Raw genomic sequence first — 21,309 nt, 5'->3', positions numbered from 1 at the left:
AGGCCACACTATCTCCATTTCTGTCTGTGCTGCTATAAACTCCAGCGTCCTGGGTTGTGTGCCCCTCAGCAACGCTCCCAGTCCTCACCTCCAGTTCGGGGCATATCTCTGCCCTTTGTGCTTCTAAAACCACCAGCTGCCCCCATTTCACATGCATTGCCCCGCTGCTCCAATTTCCATCTAAAGTCCTTTCCCCACTACTACTGGTCTGCGATTTTGTGTCCCATCCCCAGTGCGAGAGGCTGTCGCTCACCAGCAGTGTAAGATCCCCATGGCCAGGCTTCCTCTCGCTGCCATTTATTCTCCAATATCTGCCCGTGGAATCACGGCTCCCCGCTTTATACCTCAAAATCCACCGCCTGCTATATTCTGTTTGTAGAGATCCAGATCTTCTTACATCTCAGACTGATTTCATGGATGTTCATAGTGGTCTGGTAGATATTCAGCTCAATTCCGGGGACCAGTTGGAATAGGGTCCCCTACTCCTCTGTCATCTTTTCCTCCTCCTCTCAAACGAATTTTCTGCATCAGTTGACAGGACCATATGATTTTTCTCTTTAGCCTGTTTATATGGCAGTTTACATTGTTTCTCCAATGTTGAACAAGTCCTGCATACCTGGAATGCTTTTGATCATGGTTTATAATTATTTCTATACACTGTTGAATTTGAATTAATATTTTGTTTACAATTTTTGCTTCTACATTCATGGGAGATACTGGTCACCAGTTTTCTTTTTTATACTGTCTTTGCCTAGTGTTAGTATCTGGGTAATAATAAGTTGATAAATAAATTTGGAAGTGTACCTTTTCTTTTTCTTGGCATATAATTGCAATCAACTCTTATTTAAGTGTTTGGCAGAATTGTCTAGAATTCTAATCATTCTACTGTAATTTTCCCCCTTCTCTTGACTTGATATAATCATTCATTCCAAGGAAATTTACCTACATTAGATTCTGCTTATTTTAACCATGATCTTATTTAGAGAAACAGTGGGACAACTCTGATCTTTCAATGTTCATATGTTACCACTTGGAAACATATCTTCGTGGTGAACAAAAAACTCAGAATGATAACTCAGCTAGGGATAGCATGCCATTAAGTTAAAACTTTTGGAGATTACCAAAGAAGCCTGACAGAAGTTCATTTTTTGCCCTTTCTTGGAGTAAAAGGAAATCACTAAATTATTAAAACAGTGGGAAAAAAAGTCTTGCTGCCCCAAGGGTAAAATTTTTCAAAAGATTTTATTTATTTATTTGAGAGAGAGAGAGAATGAGAGATAGCATGAGAAGGAATAGGGTCAGAGGGAGAAGCAGACTCCCTGCTGAGCAGGGAGCCCGAAGTGGGACTTGATGCCAGGACTCCAGGATCATGACCTGAGCTGAAGGCAGTCGCTTAACCAACTGAGCCACCCAGAAGCCCGTCCCAAGGGTAAATCTGACCTTCATCTGAATTTAAACCAGATTTTGTTTGAGAATTTCTAATGATTTATTTTTGTTCCAGTTTATTGTATCAGACTTTGTTCCTGTAGCCCATTTTTAAGTTTTGCTATTTATCTGTACAGTGCCAGCTATAAAATATTTTGCTTTCTGTTCTTTGCTTTCAATTATTAATTCCTAACTAGGTGATGAATGTGAATAAAAGGTGACTATTACAATTTTTATTCACTTATTAATATGGGTCTGTGACTCAGTTGAGACTTTAGACATAGATCCAAAGGGATTACACCAAATTTTCTATTAATCATTGCATCCATATTGCTGACAAGTTCTCTTTCTAACAATAGATTTAATCATTTTATGATGAGCCACAATTTGATAATATGATTAAGAGCTCATCATTTAGGCCAAGATTCTGATCCCATGAGCCCAAGATAGAAACGTGTTTCACTACTGATTTAACATTAAGGTCCATGCATTAAGTCATGTGGCTCTGGAGATTTATAAATGTGTAAAGCCCTTAATAAAAATAGCTTTTAACTTTTGGACCATACTCATTAGCTAATTAAATTGGATTTATTTTTTGCCCTTTATTTATTAAAAATAAATTGGATTTATTTTTTTAAACCTGGGACTCTATATGATTCAGGCAAAATAGATCAGAATTACAGTTTCTTATAATTCATTTTCATGAGGTAGTGATTCACGTGGGACCCCAAAGCAAAAGTTTTCCCTTTCACAATTTTTACTACCACTCAAGGCACTCTTGTATATACCAGCAATTAAGTCATCCTCTCTAAGTATTTTTAGTAGCTGATTTTGTCAGTAGAAAGTAACATTCTTCCTTGGTTATCATAGTGTTCTCAAGGTTTCACACAGTGTGTGGTTAAAATAATGATAATAATAACAATAATAGTATATGTTGACAGCTTACTATGTGACCTTGTATTAGTGCTTTACTGTATGAACTCAATTAGCCCTCACAGATACCTTATCATATAGTTGTTATTTTTATAATCAGTATTTTACAAATAGACAGAATTAATAGTTAGAATAGTTAAGCAACTTGCCCAAGGTCAAACAATAAATGGTGGAGCTGAGTTTTGAGTCAGAACCCATAATTTTAAGTACTATGCTTGTCACATAGTAGATGTTCAATGAGTATTGTTGAATGATAAAATTCCATAGTTAAAGCTCCCAAAGAATTACAATTCTCTCATTCTTCTAAAAATACTAACAGTAAATAACCAATAATAAAAATAAAATTGTCCTGAATACTATTTACACTCCATTTTGCCTTTGTTTCCCACATCATTTCTATTAATGAAGAAAAAATGCTAAAATATTTTGATATCAAAAGTATTGTATTTATCTGTATTCTTGTCCTTTATGAAGACTACAATCTCTAAGGGCAAAGATAACTATTTCTTTTCTCTTTTTCTTTTAAATATTATTGTGTTATATTAGTCACCATACAATACATCATTAGTTTTTGATGTGGTGATCCACGATCCATTGTTTTCATAAAACACCCAGTGCTCCATGTAGTACATGCCCTCCTTGATACCCATCACCGAGCTAACCAATTCCCTCTCCCGCCTCCACTCTAAAACCCTCTGTTTGCTTCTCAGTGTCCATAGTCCTCCGAGGTTCATCTATCCCTCTGATTTCCCCCCACTTGATTGTTCCCTTCCTTCTCCTAATGTGCTCCATGCTATTCCTTCTGTTCCACAAATAAGTGAAACCATATGATAATTGACTTTCTCTGCGTGACCTATTTCACTTAGCATAATCTCCTCCAGCCCCATCTATATTGATGTAAAAGTCGAGTATTCATCCTTTCTGATGGCTGAGTAATATTCCAATGTATATATGGACCACATCTTCTTTTATCCATTCATCTGTTCAAGGGCATCTTGGCTCTTTCCATAGTTTGGCTATTGTGGACATTGCTGCTATGAACATTGGGGTGCATATGGCCCTTCTTTTCAATACATCTGTGTCTTTGTGGTAAATACACAGGAGTGCAATTCCTGAGTCATAGGATAGCTCTATTTTTAAATTTTTGAGGCACCTCCACAGTGTTTTCCAAAGTGGCTGTACCAACTTGCATTCCCACCAACAGTGTAACAGGGTTCCCCTTTCTCCACAACCTCTCCAACATTTGTTGTTTCTTGCCCTGTCCATTTTTGCCATTCTAACTGGTGTAAGGTGGTATCTCAATATGGTTTTGATTATAATTTCCCTGATGGATAATGATGATGAATATTTTTTCATGTGTCTGTTAGCCATTTGTATGTTTTCCTCACAGAAGTGTCTTCTCATATCTTCTGTCCATGTTTTGACTGGATTATTTGTTTTTTGGGTGTTGAGTTTGAGAAGTTCTTTATAGATCTTGGATACCAGCCCTTTATCTGTAGTGTCATTTGCAAATATCTTCTCCCATTCTGTGCGTTGCCTCTTTGTTTTGTTGACTGTTTTCTTTGCTGTGCAGAGGCTTTTTATCTTGATGAAGTCCCAAAAGTTCATTTTTGCTTTTGTTTCACTAGCTTTTAGAGATGTATCTTGAAAGAAGTTGCTGTGGCCGATGTCAAAGAGGTTATTGCCTATGTTCTCCTCTAGGATTTTGATGGATTCCTGTCTCCCATTGAGGTCTTTCATCCGTTTTGAGTTTATTTTTGTGTATGGTGTTAAAGAATGGTCGAGTTTCATTCCTCTGCATGTGGCTGTCCAATTTTCCCAGCACCACTTACTGAAGAGACTGTCTTTTCCATTGCATATTTTTTCCTGCTTTGTCAAAAATTATTTGACCATAGAGTAGAGCGTCCATATCTGGGTTCTCTATTCTGTTCCATTGGTCTATATGTCTGTTTTTGTGCAAGTACCATGCTGTCTTGGTGAACACAGCTTTGTAATATAGCTTGAAATCGGGCAATGTGATGCCCCCAGCTTTGTTTTTCTTTTTCAACAATTCCTTGGTGATTCGGAGTCTTTTCTGATTCCATACACATTTTAGGATTGTTTGTTCCAGCACTTTGAAAAATGTTATTAGAATTTTGATCAGGATGGCATTGAAGGTATAGATTCCTCTTGGTAGCATAGACATTATAACAATGTTTATTCTTCCAATCTATGAGCATGGAACATTTTTCCATCTTTTTGTGTCTTCTTCAATTTCTTTAATGAGTGTTCTGTAGTTCCTAGAGTATACATCCTTTACCTCTTTGGTTAGGCTTATTCCGAGGTATCTTATGGTTTTTGGTGCTATTGTAAAAGGAATCATTTCTCTAATTTCTCTTTCTACAGTTGCATTGTTAGTGTATAAGAATACAACTGATTTCTGTGCATTGATTTTTTATCCTGCCATATGACTGAATTGCTGTATGAGTTCTAGTAATTTGGGTGTGGAGTCTTTTGGGTTTTCCACATAAAATATCATGTCATCTCTAAAAAGAGAGAGTTTGACTTCTTTGCCAATTTGAATACATTTTATTTCTTTCTGTTGTCTGGTTGCTGTTGCTAGGACTTCTAGTACTATGTTGAACAATAGTGGCGAGAGTGGGCATCCTTGACGTGTTCCTGATCTTAAAGGAAAGTCTCTCAACTTTTCCCCATTGAGGATGATATTGGCTGTGGGTTTTCCATAGATGGATTTTATGAACTTGAGGAATGTTCCCTCTATCCCTGTACTCTGAAGAGTTTTAATCAGGAAAGGATGTTGTATTTTGTCAAATGTTTTTTTCTGCATCAATTGAGAGGACCATATTGTTTTCTCCCTCCTCTTATTAATGTGTTCTATCACACTGATTGATTTGCAAATGATGAATGACCCTTGTATCCTAGGGTTAAATCCCACTTGGTCATGGTGGATGATCTTTTTAATGTATTGTTGGATCCTATTATCTAGGATTTTGTTGAGGATTTTGGAATCCATATTCATCAGGGATATTGGTCTGAAATTCCCCTTTTTGATGGGTCTTTGCCTGGTTTGGGGATTAATGTAATGCTGGTCTCATAGAATGAGTTTGGATTTTTCTTTCTGTTTCTATTTTTTGAAACAGCTTCTGGAGAATAGGTATTATTTCTTCTTTGAATGTTTGGTAGAACTCCCCAGGGCATCCATCAGGCCCCAGACTCTTGTTTTCTGTGGAGTTTTTAATCACTGCTTCAATCTCGTTACTGGTATTGGCTTATTCAGGTTGTCAATTTCTTCCTGTTTCATTCTTGGCAGCTTATAGGTTTCCAGGAACGCATCTATTTCATCCAGATTGCTCAGTTTATTGGCATATATTTGTTGATAATAATTTCTAATAATTGTTTCTATTTCCTTGGTGTTAGTCATGATCACTCCCCTTTCATTCATCATTTTATTAATTTGGGTCCTTTCTCTTTTCTTTTGGATAAGTCTGGCCAGTGATTTATCAATCTATTAATTCTTTCAAAGAACCAACTTCTAGTTTCATTGATTTGATCTACTGTGTTTCTGATTTCTAATTCATTGATCTTTGCTCTAATCTTAATTGTTTCTCTTCTAATGCATGGTTTAGGCATCGTTTGTTGCTTTTTCTCTAGCTCTTTAAGGTGTAGAGTTAGTTGGTGAATTCGGGATTTTTCTATTTTTTTTAGTGAGCCTTGGATGGCTATGTATTTCCCCCTTAGGACTGCCTTATAGGTTTTGGAGTGACGTGTTTTCATTCTCATTGATTTCCATGAATTGTTTAAGTTTTTTTTTTTGATTTCCTGTTTGACCCACATTCTTGAGCAGAGTGGTCTTTAGCTTCCAAGTGTTTGAATTTCTGCCAAATTTTTTCTTGTGTTTGAGTTCCAGTTTTAAAGTATTGTGGTCTGAGAATATGCAGAGAATAATCTCAATCTTTTGGTATCGGTTGAAACATGATTTTTGACCGAGTATGTGGTCTATTCTGGAGATAGTTCCATGTGCGCTTGAGAAGAATGAGTATTCTGATTTTTTAGGGTACAATGTTCTGTATATATCTATGAAGTCCATCTGGCCCAGTGCATCATTCAAAGCTCTTGTTTCTTTGTTGATTTTCTGCTTAGATGATCTGTCCATTGCTGAGTGTGGAGTATTGAGGTCTCCTACAATTAACATATTGTTATCAGTATGACTCTTCATTTTGGTTAAGCGTTGGCTTATGTAGATGGCTGCTCCCATTTGGGGGGCATAGATATTTACAATTGTTAGATCTTCTTTTGGATAGACCCTTTAAGAATGATATAATGTTCTTCTGTGTCTCTAACTACAGACTTTAGTTTAAAATCTAATTTGTCTGATAAAAGAATTGCTACCCCAGCTTTCTTTTGATGTCTGTTATCAGGGAAGATGGATCTCCATCCCTTCACTTTCAGTCTGGATGTATCGTCAGGTTCAAAATGAGTCTCTTGTAGACAGCATATGGATGGGTCCTGTCTTTTTATCCAATCTGCAACCCTGTGCCGTTTTATGGGAGCATTTAAGCTATTCACGTTGAAAGTGATTATTGAAAGATATGAATTAATTGTCATCATGTTGCCTGTGAAGACCTTGTTTTATAGATTATCTCTGTAAATTTCTGCTGTATATCACTCTTGGGGTCTTTCTCCTTTTATAGAACCCCCGCCCTTAATATTTGTTGCAGGGCTGGCTTAGTGGTCATATATTCTTTCACTTTCTGCTGGTCTTGGAAGCTCTGCATCTCTCCCTCTATTCTAAATGACAGCCTTACTGGATAAAGTATTCTTGGCTGCATGTTCTTCTCATTTAGTATTCTGATTATGTCTTGCCAGTACTTTCTGGCTTGCCAGGTCTCTGTGGGTAGGTCTGACATTATTCTGATGTTCCTCCCCCTAACTACCCTTAAGATGGTTTCCTTGGTTCTAAGACTTGCGAGTTTTACTATTACATGCCAGGGTGTTGGCCTGTTTTCCTTGTTCTTGGGAGGGGTCCTCTCTGCCTCTAGGACATGAATGTTTCTTTCATTCCCCAGATTAGGGGAGTTCTCAACCATGATTTGCTCAAATATATCTTCTAGTCCTCTTTCTCTCTCCACTCCCTCCGGGATTCCAATAATTGTGACCTTGTAATGCTTCATGGTTTCAATTACTTCTCTGATTCTATTTTCATGGATTCTGAGTTGTTTTCCCTGGCCTCCTCTTTTCCCTTTTTATCTATTAAATTGTCTTCCAGGTCACCTATTCATTCTTCTGCCTCACTTACCCTAGCTGTTACATTATCTAGATTAGATTGGATCTCATTGATCGCATTTTTAAGTTCTGACAATTCAGCCTTCATTTCTGTCCTTAGAGACTCTATGTTGCCATTAATTGATTTCTCCATTCTAGCTATTGTCTTCACAATTGCTAACCTGAATTCCATCTCCAACATCTTGGTTATATCTGCATCCATTTGTAAATCTGCTGCATAAATTTTAATCTCTGAGTCTTTTCTATTTTGGGGGTTCCTTCTGCTAGTCATTCTTTTGATGGGTGGTTTGGGGAATGTATAGTGTCCAAATTATTGACCAGAACCTAAGCAAGATGCACTTGTTTTCTAGGGACCTTAGGGTTGCTGGTTTCTTGTTTTCCCAGCCTGTCTTCTGGGGGAGGGGCTTGCCGCGCTGTTATTCAGGCAACCCCGTCTGGGCAGAGTTGCCCTGACCTCCTGTGGCAGGGGATGCACTCAGTGGGAACCAGTTTTTTGGGACTTTTGTTCTCTGGTGGCTTTCCCTGGTGGCTTTCCATATCTCTTCTGGGAGTCAGAGCAGAGGAGACTTTTTCCAACCCTCTGCCTCAGAGCAGAGAGATCACAGTCTGGTTTTCAGTGAGTTCTCCAGGCCACACTGTCTCCGTTTCTGTCCGTGCTGCTATAAACTGCAGCATCCTGGGTTGTGTGCCCCTCCGCAGCACTCCCAGTCCTGCCTCCAGGTCGGGACACGTCTCTGCTCTTTGTGCTTCTAAAACCCCAGCCTCTCCCAGTTCACAGGCACGACCCCGCTGCTCTGGGTTTCTGCCCCAGGGGCTGCCCTAAAGTCCTTTCCCTGCTGTGACCGGTCTGCGAGTGTGCCCTGTCCCCAGCGCGAGAGGCTGTCCCTCACTGACTGTATAAGATCCCCATGGCCAGTCTCCCTCCTGCTGCCATTTATCCTCTGATATCTGCCTGCAGAATCATGGCTCCCTGCTTCATACCTCGAAACCAACCACCTGCGATCTTCTGTTTGTAGAGAACCAGATGTTCTTACCTCTCAGGCTAATTTCATGGGTGTTCAGAGTGGTCTGGTAGATATGCAACTCAATTCCATGACCAGTTGAAATCAGGTCCTCTACTCCTCTGCCATCTTTTTTTCTCTCCATATTTCTTTTTTTCAAAGATTTTATTTATTTATTTGATAGAGAGAGACAGCACAAGCAGGGGGAGTGGGGGAGAGAGATGCAGGCTTCCCCCTGAGCAGGGAGCCTGGTGCAGGGCTCTATCCTATGACCCTGGGTTCATGACATGAACCAAAGGCAGACACTTAACCAACTGAGGCACCCAGGTGCCAAGATAACTATTTCTATCTTGACAATCAGTTTATCCTTAGTAACTAGCCTGGTGAATGAATGAATGTATATGTTAGAAATGGTGTAGGAAACAAAGATTTATTCTAGGCTGTATTTTCCCAGCATTGTCATACTGGGTACTCCTTCTTACCCTGAAGGTGAGCTAGATTATGAATCCTTGGTCTTTTCTCCACACATAAGATGCTTTCATTACATACAGTGCATCTGAATTAATCAGATCAAAACTGGACAGAGTACTAAAGTGATTGAATTGGAAAATTGCTCGATTTAAATTTAGTGGTTTGCCTACATTATTAAAAATAAACTAATACTAAAGTCTTCAGTATCTGGAGCTGGCCATATTACTTGCATAAGTAAAAAAAATTGAATATTCTAATAGTTAATATTATTGAAAATTTTTGAGAGAACATTAACTTAGAGAGATCTAGTTGCTAAATATAAATGTAATTTCCTAATAGTAAAATTGATGCAAATGGCTACTTTGTAGAAATATATCTGGATGCTTTTCCTTTAGCATAGATGATAATTAGGAAATGAGTACTATAGCGGTATATAATATTTATCTATTTGATGCTGGAGAGCTAGGTTCTTTTTTTTTTTAAAGATTTTATTTATTTATTTGAAAGAGAGAGAATGAGAGATAGAGAGCACGAGAGGGAAGAGGGTCAGAGGGAGAAGCAGACTCCCTGCTCAGCAGGGAGCCCGATGTGGGACTCGATCCCGGGACTCCAGGATCATGACCTGAGCCAAAGGCAGTCGCTTAACCAACTGAGCCACCCAGGCGTCCCCTGGAGAGCTAGGTTCTTGTCTCACGGAGTCAAAGAATGTATCTCTGGGACAAAGGAGAGTGAGTAAGGCAACAGAAGTTTATTAAGCAAGGATACAGATAAAGCTCTCAGGAGTGAGAGGGGTCCTGACAGGGCTGCCACTGAGGGTCTTTAGGGTTGGTCTTTTATAGATAGCTAACCAGGGAACTTAAATCCTTTTAACATCTCTATTGATAACACCATTGAGCAAGGACTAGTGATAACACCTTCAATGGCTTACTTCCTTTTTAGGGTCTGGTTATTCTTTGTTGGTCACAGGTGATTACCATGAAAAAGACACTCACCCCACATGCCTAGGGTAGTGTGGTCTTGTTTGTTCTTTTATCTCTGGTTTCCCCACACCTCCAAATTTTTGGGATTTCTGTAAGCTTTATCACATAACCCCCTATCTATCTCTCCCTACCTAGCCCCACCTATCTTTTATTCATATTCAGAATTAGTCATGTTTGAAACATTATTCATTACCTAATTTATTTATTGCTAGATATCGAGGCACATACTCATTAGCTCAATATATTTATTTTTCTGCATATCTAAGATATACAACATCCCTGGTGAAAATAATATTTACTTTCTGATTTTACAGTCTATGCAATTTTGCCACATAGTATAAATCTTTATAACTGAACTTCCATACATGTAAAATTAGAATAATTGTATTTAGAATGATGAACTATTTCAAGGATTAATTCAGAAAATGTATGTTAAATACCTAAGAGAGTGGTTGATTTATAAGACTCTTACAAATAGCAAATGTCAAAAATAGTTGGGAGATGAGAAGAAACAACAAAAGGAGAATCAGGAGAAAGGATTTTATTTGACTTTCAAAATGATATCTAAAGGTAGAAGGGATATGAATTGTTATTGTTATCTCCATTTTACAGGATAATAACCTGAGATTTAGAGAGGTCATAGTGATGTGGGAAACAAAGGCAGAAGAGAAATTATTAAATTTCCTTAATATAAGTTAACAATCATTCTTTCTTGGCTGTTGGCTCCGGACCTCACCTTATCAAAATTCACCTACATTCAAAACTACAACACTCTCAATTCTGAGAGCTTTTTCTATATCCTTGCTTAATAAAACTCTATGGCTTTCCTTGCTCTCTTTTGTCTGGGAGAATCATTTTTCGACTCTGTGAAACAAGAACCTCGCTCTCTCACAATTTCAGGAAAAAAGTGCACTGGAATATAAAATGGGTTGTTTTATTTTATAATTTCTGAAACCAAAATACATTGAAAGATTATTGACCACAAATCAATGCATTTTGTACAATATGTAAATTTCTGGAGGACTGGGATGATTATAAGTAAATGTGGTACAATGAAAAACCATCTGATTTTGGATAGGTTCCAGTCCTAGATTACTAATTCAATTTTAAAACATTTAGCAAAAGCTTATTTGGTACTATTTGATGTAGGAAAGACATTAGGGTCCTAAGAAAGAATTCTTGAGACATCTTTGGTGCTTTAAAAGGGTGATTTTATTAAAGCATGGGGACAGGACCCATGGGCAGAAAGAGCTGCACTGGGGTCATGAGGAGTGGCCCATTATATACTGTCAAGTTGGAAGGGGGTTAGGGATAGGGTAAGTCTCTAAGGAATTTTGGAAGTAAGGTTTCCAGGACCTTAAGGGGGCTAGCTATTGTTGGGAAAAGGTCATTTATTACTGTCAAATAAAACCTTAGTCATGAGACCCTTCAGATATATATTGGTGGGCCATATGCTTGGGGGATGATTACCAACATGTATCTTGGGAGGTTTAGAGATAAAGGGAGTTTCCAAAGGAATTTTTATATGTTAAAGAAGACTTACAGGATTCTGGGGGTTTGGAGGGGGTCAGGCTAGAATTGCCTGTTGCCTTTAACAAAGTATTAACATCTAGGCAGTTGAGTCCTTAGATGAATGTCACTCTGCCGGTTTCAAGGACTTGTCCGTGGGCTGTAGGTAGCAAGGAAATTTGATAATTTTTCTTCTGCCTTTGTTTCCCACATCAGTGTGGATTAATGCAAAGACTAACCTTTTAAATATTCCCCAGTTGATCTATTTTAAGCTTTTCTCAATAGAAATTCTCAAATAAAGGCAAAAGTAGCACAGCACAGACAACGTTTTTAATTAAAATATAAAATTTAGGGAAATAAGCACATTCTGAAGTTGTCTTTTTTCATTGCAGTGGTGAGGAAGAGCTCACCTCAAAATGATGACTAGTCTTAAATATTGATTAAGTCATTAATTTTTCAATAATTCACTAATTTACAAAGATAGATGTAATTAACATTTTCATATCTTCACTTGGCTCCCTAAGAATTTTAATGCTTTTGGATTGCTCAGTGATTGATGAATGATAAACATCTAACTAAAATCTGTTGTGTTACTGCAAGTAAATTTTAATGGAGCAAACATAAAAAAGATCTATTGTGATGTTGCAAAGTAGAGAATAGTATTTTAATGTTATATTCTTAGATATGGATAAAGTTTGTTGTTTTTTTTGTTTTGTTTTGTTTCATCATTAAAAATTGATGAAAAATAAGCAATATAAATAAGAGAATATCTAATTGGAAGGATGCTTTTTCTTGGCCAAAGCCTATGTGGGCTAAGCATATAACTGAAATTTTTATGTTGATCCAAGATTTTTGCTTCGGCTCTTCATATTGGTACATGAGATTTATGATGCTATTATACCCCTTTACAAAACCACTGAAGAATGCAGCAGTTGAAAATAGTTTCAGTAGAACAAAATTATTTACTTTTGGACTCAGAATATTGACATTAAAAAATGTATTTGCAATAACAAATTAGAGCTGATTTTTGTTTCTGTTTTTGTTTTTTTTGTTTTCCTTTGCCTCCATTTTATCCTAAATCAGTGGAAATTTGAGGGGAAAAAAGCAGAAAAGGTAAGATTGTAAATTTCAAAGAAAATTGATTTCAAAATATATTGTACTATTTTTTTTCTTAAATTTCTGAAGCCACAGTATTTACTCCATGGCCTTAAAACTGTAAGTATTTAAGATGACATATGCAGTGATTCTGCCTTAAAAGAGTTTCAAGCTGAGCTGTCTCCACATTTTGTATCACTTACACAGTCCTGGATGCAATTTTCAGGCCTTTTTCTTTTGTTTTATTTTATTTTATTACTTATTTTATTTTTCACCAACACTTATCTTTTCCCACTGTGCCAAAACAACATACTGCTGAAAGCATCACTTTGTGAATATTCTGTTAATACAGTAATTTTATGGTTAATTTTATCAATAAAAGGGACAATTTTGGTGTCAATTCACAATTTGGCTTTCACAGCAAAAGTTAGTGAATATGAAGCATGATGATGCCTGATAGGATCACGAGGAAAGTACCATAACTAAATTAAACATGATTAAACAGCAAATTGATGTTCAGAGTTTTAGGATGTCACATTTCAAGGTGAAAATTTTAGGTTCTACTCATATATATATGAATAGTTCTATCATTCTAGAAAAAAAATATTTTCTATTATTAAAAAATAAACTCATGCATATTGTTAAATTTTAATTACCTCATTAGTTAAGCTACACCACCACTAAAATAAGGTTTTTCAGCTGTTCACTGACATTTCTTTCCTAGAATTTATGCAATGGTTTCCTCACCATGTTTTGGGGTTGAAAGAAATGGGTTTTCCTTGAAATTCTTTTTTTTTTATTTTTTTAAGATTTTAGTTATTTATTTGAGAGAGACAGAGATAGAGAGAGAGCCCAAGCAGAAAGGAGAAGGTGAAGTAGATGAAGAAAAGCCCAATGTAGGGCTTGATCACAGGACCCTGGAAACATGACCTGAGCTGAAAGTAGACGTTTAATGGACTGAGCCACCCAGGTGCCCCTCCCTTGAGCTTCTGATGGAAGATATTTTGGAATTTAATTCAGCAAGTCTTAAAAGCTGTCCATATCATAACAAAATGTTACCATAACTCTATGCTAGGTTAAATGGGAGTATAATATTTAAGATGAATTTATCCTATTCTAGTTTAAAGCACCAAATTTTATGTTTGAAAAGGAACTTGCCAAAAGGTGCTCTAGGCTATGTCAGAAATGACGTTAGCCTTGGATGTCTTTATCAAGTGTGAGAATTACCTGAAATAAATCCTGTCTAGAATTTCAAAATAAATTTTACTAATGTTTGAGAGATAAATTAAAATAACATCACTAGAGAATTTTTAATGAATATACATATCTGACAGTTTTCAAATGCCCGTCTAAACTAATTATTGCTGTGGCTTTTGAGTGATTTCTTTTTAAGAGTGAGCTCCTCCCAGGAGGCAAAAGATCATAGAAGAGTTCTCAAATTAAAAGGAGGGAAGCAAGGGTAGTAAAATGTCATTAGCCATATATATAAAGTGAATAAGAGAGATGGAGAGAGAGAGAAAAGCTCTACAGATTTTAAGTATTCTAACATTGTCAACTTTAGAAATTGACCTATTCAGTTATTTAAAAGTTGAAATTTTGAAGAACAGAAATATTGGTAAGTTTTATCTAGTGTAGATATCCTACAAGAAGGAAAATGTCTTGGTTTTAAAAAACATTAGAACTCTGCATACAGAATTCTGGGGTGAACTCATTTTCCTGTTTACAAGACAACGGGGGATTAAATTTTAACATAAAATATTTCAATAGTAGATATTAAAACAATATAATCACAATATAAGGAGCAATGGAAAGTGTGATTTTCTTTTTTTTAAAGATTTTATTTATTTATTTGAGAGAGAGAATGAGAGAGAGAGAGCACAGGAGAGGGGGGAGGGTCAGAGGGAGAAGCAGACTCCCCGCTGAGCAGGGATCCCGATGCGGGACTCGATCCCGGGACTCCAGGATCATGACCTGAGCCAAAGGCAGTCGCTTAACCAACTGAGCCACCCAGGTGCCCTGGAAAGTGTGATTTTCATTGAAAGATCTTTGTTTTTGTCAAATGAAAGCAAATCTGGATTTAGGGAGACACTTTATTCAGAATAGGTAGAAGACTCTGATCTCAGAAATCTACAAGATTTCAAAAAATCCAACAGAAAAATGGATTTTTGTTGTTGTTGTTGTTGTTGTTGTTGTTGTTGTTAAGGGCAAGCAGACCTAAGCAGAACATTTTAAGAAGAAACTGGACAAGCAAGATAAATGAACTGTGGGGTTTTCCAAAAAAAAAGTGTATCACTGTAGTCAGATGATTCCCAGGAGACCCTGAAAAGGAGACATTTTCCACTTTATTAGTGCTTGCTTATTGCTTAGGGGCAACAAGGGGGTCAAGGGCTTGTAGGAAGGAGAGATACCTGACTACAGTTTGGTCAAGGCAAAGCAGAGAGTAAGAAAGGGACAACTGTGAACACTTGGTTATTTTTTCCACTATCTTTTTATACCAAAGTAAGTACAATAAAAATTATTTACTAATAATGTACTTTGTTTCAAGCACTGTGTGTATATGCATATACATATATACACACATATATGTATACCTATGTACACATTTAGTCCTAACAATGACCCTATAAATTCTTTTACAGTTAAAAACAAACAAACAAACAAACAAACAAAATAGTACAGAGCTTAAGTGACTTGCCTAGGTTTACAGAGCTCACAAGTAGAAGATCCATGGTTTGAACCCAGGCAATCATGTTCAGAGTACCTCTTTTAAAAAAGAAAAAAGATAAACTTTAAATCATAAAACAAATATTTATCTCAAAATACTTGTCTTAAAATATCTTAGTAGTTACATTGAATGTATTTAATGTCATAATATGTTTCTGGAAGAATAAAAAACTTACTTCTGTCAAATATGATGGTGCTCCAGACCTGTCATCAAGCAGTTTTCATGAGCCTATCCACATTGTATACCTTGTTTGATATAATATAGTTAACATATACCATGGAGATTAGATCTGTCCTTTGATGCCTTTTATTTTTGGCTCATTTCATTTATGTATATGTTTGAAGGTTATTTTGGATACTAAATTCAAGAAGCTTTAAACTTTAAATATATTAAGTGTCAGAATATTCATCAAGTTTGGATTTATTGCAAATGTTTACATAAAAAGTTAAATTTATCTCTTGAACTCCTGAACCTCACCTGTTTAGGTTTTTAAAATATAAATTGTAAAATATGGCATTCACGTTCAATTTAATTCTTAATTCATTCTTTAACCAGTTGGTATTCAGCTGGCTAGTAGCTAGTTAAGGGGAAAACACATTTCAACACAAAACCATCTGTGATTGAATAAATTAGTGTAAGTGATGTTTATATTCAACTAAAAGAGAGAAGTACAATTTTTTAAACCTGGTAAATATTTTTAAAAATCTTGTTTAAACACAAGCTGATTCCCTTACCTCTAAACTGAAAATTTCCATGGAGACATTTTTCTTCAAAATCCTTCACCCTTTGGCTAAGCCTACATCTAAATTGCCCTCAGGGTTTGCACAAATGTCTATGTTTATTAAAGAATGTGTTCACCAAAGTGCTAAACTGAAGATGGCAGAAACAGAACTGACTGAAGTTCTCAAAGGTGTATATCTTTATTTCTTTTTATTTGCCTGAGGTGAATTTATAAAGTGGTTTCTTTCAAACTAAGCTAGTGGGTGTCAGAAAGAGTAGCTATAGTAGCAAAGGAAGTAAAGGCCATTTTCTGTCATTGGCCCATCTTCATCCAGAGTCCTGTCATTCATGTGATCATTTGCTCCAAAGCTACGTGAAGAGGGAGGCAATGAGAATATTTGAGTGAACATATGTTAAAGTGCCCATTTTACTGGTGTATCCAAGATACTTATTCATCCCTTATCCTATTCAATAATGCAGAAATGTTTGGAAGTTCTTTCATCAAAAATTCTCCTAAATGTATAATTTAGGAGTTTGAACATAGAATTTCTCAAACTCTCAAAATTTTTGAGATATTTTTAAAAGGATATGTCCAAATGAAACTAATTTGAAGGGCATGTTTCTGAAGAGATGTAGTCACATCTTGTCTTTAGTGAAGAATTATTTTCATACATTACTTTTGGGAGATTATGATTTAGTAAATTCATAAGGGTAGACCTACAGCAATTGTGAATGCCATTTCTTCTATACTAACCAGTTTTCCTTATCAAACATTCAGTTTAATGTTAATAAAGCTATAAGAAAATTAAGTCACACTAAGAACTCTAATTTAGCATTATCACCTACAAGGAAACACTTTTATCTTCCTTCTACATATGTTCCATAGATATCCTTCAGGGACATGGTCCTACAGATACAGTGTGAGGACTTTTCTTGTGTCTTGAGAGCTTCTTATTTTGCTTTGGAATAGATTATTTAACTCACTGGGTAGTGACAGTGAATATAGATGAGAGTATCTTAACAAAAGTTCTTAACAAAATATTAACAAAACAAATACAACAATGCATTTAAAAAATTGGGGGGAAGCATGAAGGTGGTGGCAGAGTAGGAGGAGCCTAGGATTGCCTTGTCCCACAAACTCAACTAGATCACTATCAAATCATCAAATAGAATAGGAAGAAAAATTTCCAGATTTATTCTAGGAGGCCAGTATCACCCTTATACCAAAACCAGATAAAGACACCAGAAAAAAAAAAAAAAGAAATATAAGCCAATATCCCTCCTGAATATAGATAAGAGTATCTTAAAAGTTCTTAACAAAATATTAACAAAACAAATACAACAATGCAAATCATCCTAAATACTCTAGAAATTGATCTGGAGACTGACAGAACAAACTCCACAAATAAAAGGAGAGAAGAGGTCACACTGAAGAGGGTAGGAAGTGCAGAGACATGGTTTAGGAAACAAACAGATCAAGGATGCTATAGAAGGAGGGATCCCTGCTTGCAGAGAAGGGCAAAAGAGAGAAGAGCACACAGGGGAATGGAAAAAAATATTTTCCCAGAGCCACTGGTTTGGAAAATGAGAGGGGCTGAATTTTGTGAGTTCATGTAATCAGTGGGGATTAACATCTGGAGCTTATTTTATTTTTATTTTATTTCGTTTTATTTCATTTCATTTTATATTTATTTAAACTATATTTATTGGTTATTTTTAAAATTATTTATTTATTTATTTATTTTTAAGTAAGCTCTATACCCAACATGGGGCTTGAACCTCAAACCCGAGATCAATAGTCACATGGTCCACTGAGCCAGGCAGTTACCCCAAAGACTAGTCTTAAAGGTCAGTGGACTTGGCTGAGATATAGCCCAGGGGGCACTGTGCTGCTTCTGGAGAGAAGGCAGGTAAACAAGCTGGGGAACGATAGCATGTAAACAGCAATCCGAAGAGTGCCTTGGGCACATAGTGGGGAGAGTATTGGCTCTTTTAGGAGTGCATCTCTGGGAGGCAGTATTCACAGAATGCCTCCCTGGGAATAAAGGAGCTGGATGGCATCATTTCCCTTTCCCACTCCTCAGTATAAACATTGAGCTACCTGTAGGAAACAACACGTGCCAACACTGGCTGCCAAACTTGCTTACAGCCCTTCACCCATGCGCTCACTTGGAACTGTCCTTTACAGTCAAGCTTACCTCAGTCACAGTGCATCAGGCCCCTCACCCAGACCAGCACAAACCACTAAACGTAGCACATCTTCCATCCAGAGTGTTTTGCAGGACTTCAATTCTGGTGCAGGTGGTGACAGGTTTCATTTCACAAACGGATCAGAGCACACTTAGCTAAAACTTGCCACATTCAGGCCAGGGACCAAACACTGCCCAATACAGGCAAGGAGAGCCTCTGTAAACAACTAGCTTGGAAGATGGAGCAGTCAGAACACAATAGCTGACTGCACACAGCATATAATGGAGACAATCACTGAAGCACCAGTCCCTGGTCACTATAGGATCTCTACTTCATAAGACAATTACTTTCAGGAGCAGGTGACATAACTGGCTTTCTATAGATGGTTGTTATGATATTGAGGAATGTCCCTCTATCCCTACACTCTGAAGATTTTTATACAGGAAAGGATGCTGTATTTTGTCAAATGCTTTTTCTGCATCAACTGAGAGGATCCTATGGTTCTTTTAATGTGTTCTATCACATTGATTGATTTCCGAATGTTGAACCAATCTTGCATGCCAGGAATAAATCCTACTGGTCATGATGGATAATCCTTTTAATGTACTGTTGGATCCTATTCGCTAGGATCTTGTTGAGTATTTTGACATCCATGTTCATCAGGGACATTGGTCTGTAATTCTTCTTTTTGATGGGGTCTTTGCCTGGTTCTGGGATCAGGGTAATAATACTGGCCTCATAGAATGAGTTTGGAAGTTTTCTTTCTATTTCTATTTTTTGAAATAGCTTCAGTAGAATAGGTATTATTTCTTCCTTAAATGTTTGGTAGAATTCCCCTGGGAAGCTATCTGGCCCTGGACTCTTGTTTTTTGGGAGGTTTTTGATTACTGCTTCAATTTCGTTACTAGTTGCTGGTCTCCTCAGATTGTCTATTTCTTCCTGTTTCAGTCTTGGTAATTTATAAGTTTCTGGGAAGGCATCCATTTGGCATATTCCTGGTAATAATGTCTAATAATTGTTTCTATTTCCTTGGTGTTAGTCATGACCTCTCCCTTTTCATTCATTATTTTATTAATTTGGGGCATTTCTCTTTTCTTTTGGGTAAGTCTGGCCAGAGGTTTATCAATCTTATTAATTCTTTCAAAGAACGAGCTTCTAGTTTCATTGATCTGGTCTACCGATTTTCTGGTTTCCATTTAATTGATCACTGCTCAGATCTTTATTGTTTCTCTTCCCCTGCTTGGTTTTGGTTTTATTTGCTGTTCTTTCTCCAGCTGATTTAGGTGTAAGGTTAGCTTGTGCCGTCGGAATTTTTCTACTTTACTGAGAGGGTTGGATGGCTATGTATTTCCCCTTAGGAACACCTTTGCAGTATCCCATATGTTTTGGACCGATGTGCTTTCATTCTTATTGGTTTCCATGAACTGTTTAAGTTCTTCTTTGATTTCCTGGTTGACCCAAACATTCTTGAGCAGAGTGGTCTTTAGCTTCCAAGTGTTTGAATTTCTGCCAATTATTTCTTGTGATTGAGTTTCAGTTTCAAAACATTGTAGTCTGATCACATGTAGGGAATAATCTCAGTCTTTTGGTATTGGTTGAGACCTGATTTGTGACCCAGGATGTGGTCTATTCTGGAGGAAGTTCCATGTGCACTTGAGAAGAATGAGTATTCTACTGTTTTAGGGTGGAATGTTCTGTATATATCTCCAAAGTCCATCTGGGCCAATGTGTCTTTCAAAGCTCTTGTTTCTTTGTTGATCTTCTGCTTAGATGATCTGTCCATTGCTGAGAGTGGAGGGTTGAGGTCTCCCACTATTAATGTATTATTATCAATATGATTCTTTATTTTGGTTAACAGCTGGCTTATGTAGTTGGCTGCTCCCATGTTGGGGACATAGATATTTACAATTGTTAGATCTTCTTGTTGGATAGACCCTTTAAGTATGATAGTGTCTGTCTACATCTCTTACTATAGTCTTTTGTTTAAAATCTATTTTGTCTGATGTGAGAATTTCTACCCCAGCTTTCTTTTGAGATCTGTTGATATGATAAATTGTTCTCCATCCCCTCACTTTCAGTTTGAAGGTGCCTTTAGATTCAAAATGAGTCTCTTGTAGACAGCACATGGATGGTTCCTGTCTTTTCATCCAATCTGCAACTCTGTGCTATTTCATGGATATATTTAGGTCACTCACATTGAGGGTAACTATTGAAAGATATAAATTTACACATTGCCTGCAAAGTCCCTGTTTCCATAGATTGCCTCTGTTACTTTCTCATCTATATTGCTCTTGGGTTCTTTCTTCTTTTATAGAGTCCCCCTTAATATTTCTTGCAGGGCTGGCTTGGTGGTCACATATTCTTTCAGTTTTTGCTGGTCCTCCAAGCTCTTTGTCTTTCAATCCATTCTGAATGACAGCCTTGCTAGATAAAATATTCTTGGCCACATGTTTTTCTCATTTAGTTTACCCTGAATATGTCTTTCCAGCCCTTTCTGGCTTGTCAGGTCTCTGTGGATAGATCTGACATTATTCTGATCTTCCTTCTTCTGTATGTAAGAAATCTCTTCCCGCTAACTTCTTTCAGGATAGCTTCCTTGGCTCTAAGATTTTCAAGTTTTACTATTATATGCTGGGGTGTTGGTCTATTTTTATTGATCTTGGGAGGGGCCCTCTCTGTCTCTTGGGCACGAATGCTTGTTTCCTTCCCCAGATTAGGGAAGTTCTCAGCTATGATTTGATCAAATATACCTTCTAGTCCTCTCTCTCTCATCACCACCTCAGGGATCTCAATAATTCTGACATTGGAACATTTCATGACATCATTGATCTATCTAAGTCTGATGTCATGGGCTTCTCACTCTTTATCCCTGTCCTCCTTGGCTTCCTTCCTTTCTATCAGCTTATCTTCTAGATCACCAGTTCATTCTTCTGCCTCATTTACCTTGGCCCTTACAGTACCCAGTTTAGACTGCATC

General features: G+C 37.0%; 1 protein-coding gene across 2 annotated transcripts in view; it reads left to right on the top strand.

Moving 5' to 3' along the window:
* PCDH11X (protocadherin 11 X-linked) overlaps positions 1–21,309 on the top strand; it is a 649,257-nt gene that overhangs the window by 303,719 nt on the left and 324,229 nt on the right. Inside the window, exon 5 of one of the 2 annotated variants that reach the window (XM_027607541.2) lies at positions 12,686–12,715. The exons of the other annotated variant lie outside the window; for it this stretch is intronic. Coding sequence (XP_027463342.2) covers positions 12,686–12,715 — 30 coding nt within the window. The remainder of the gene's footprint in view (positions 1–12,685; positions 12,716–21,309) is intronic. 2 annotated transcript variants of the gene reach the window in all.

Source organism: Zalophus californianus, chromosome X (genome assembly GCF_009762305.2).
Source record: "Zalophus californianus isolate mZalCal1 chromosome X, mZalCal1.pri.v2, whole genome shotgun sequence".
In the NCBI taxonomy this organism is placed as follows: domain Eukaryota; kingdom Metazoa; phylum Chordata; class Mammalia; order Carnivora; family Otariidae; genus Zalophus; species Zalophus californianus.
The sequence above is the reverse complement of the archived record's forward strand: the minus strand, read 5'-3'. Positions and strand labels throughout refer to the sequence as shown.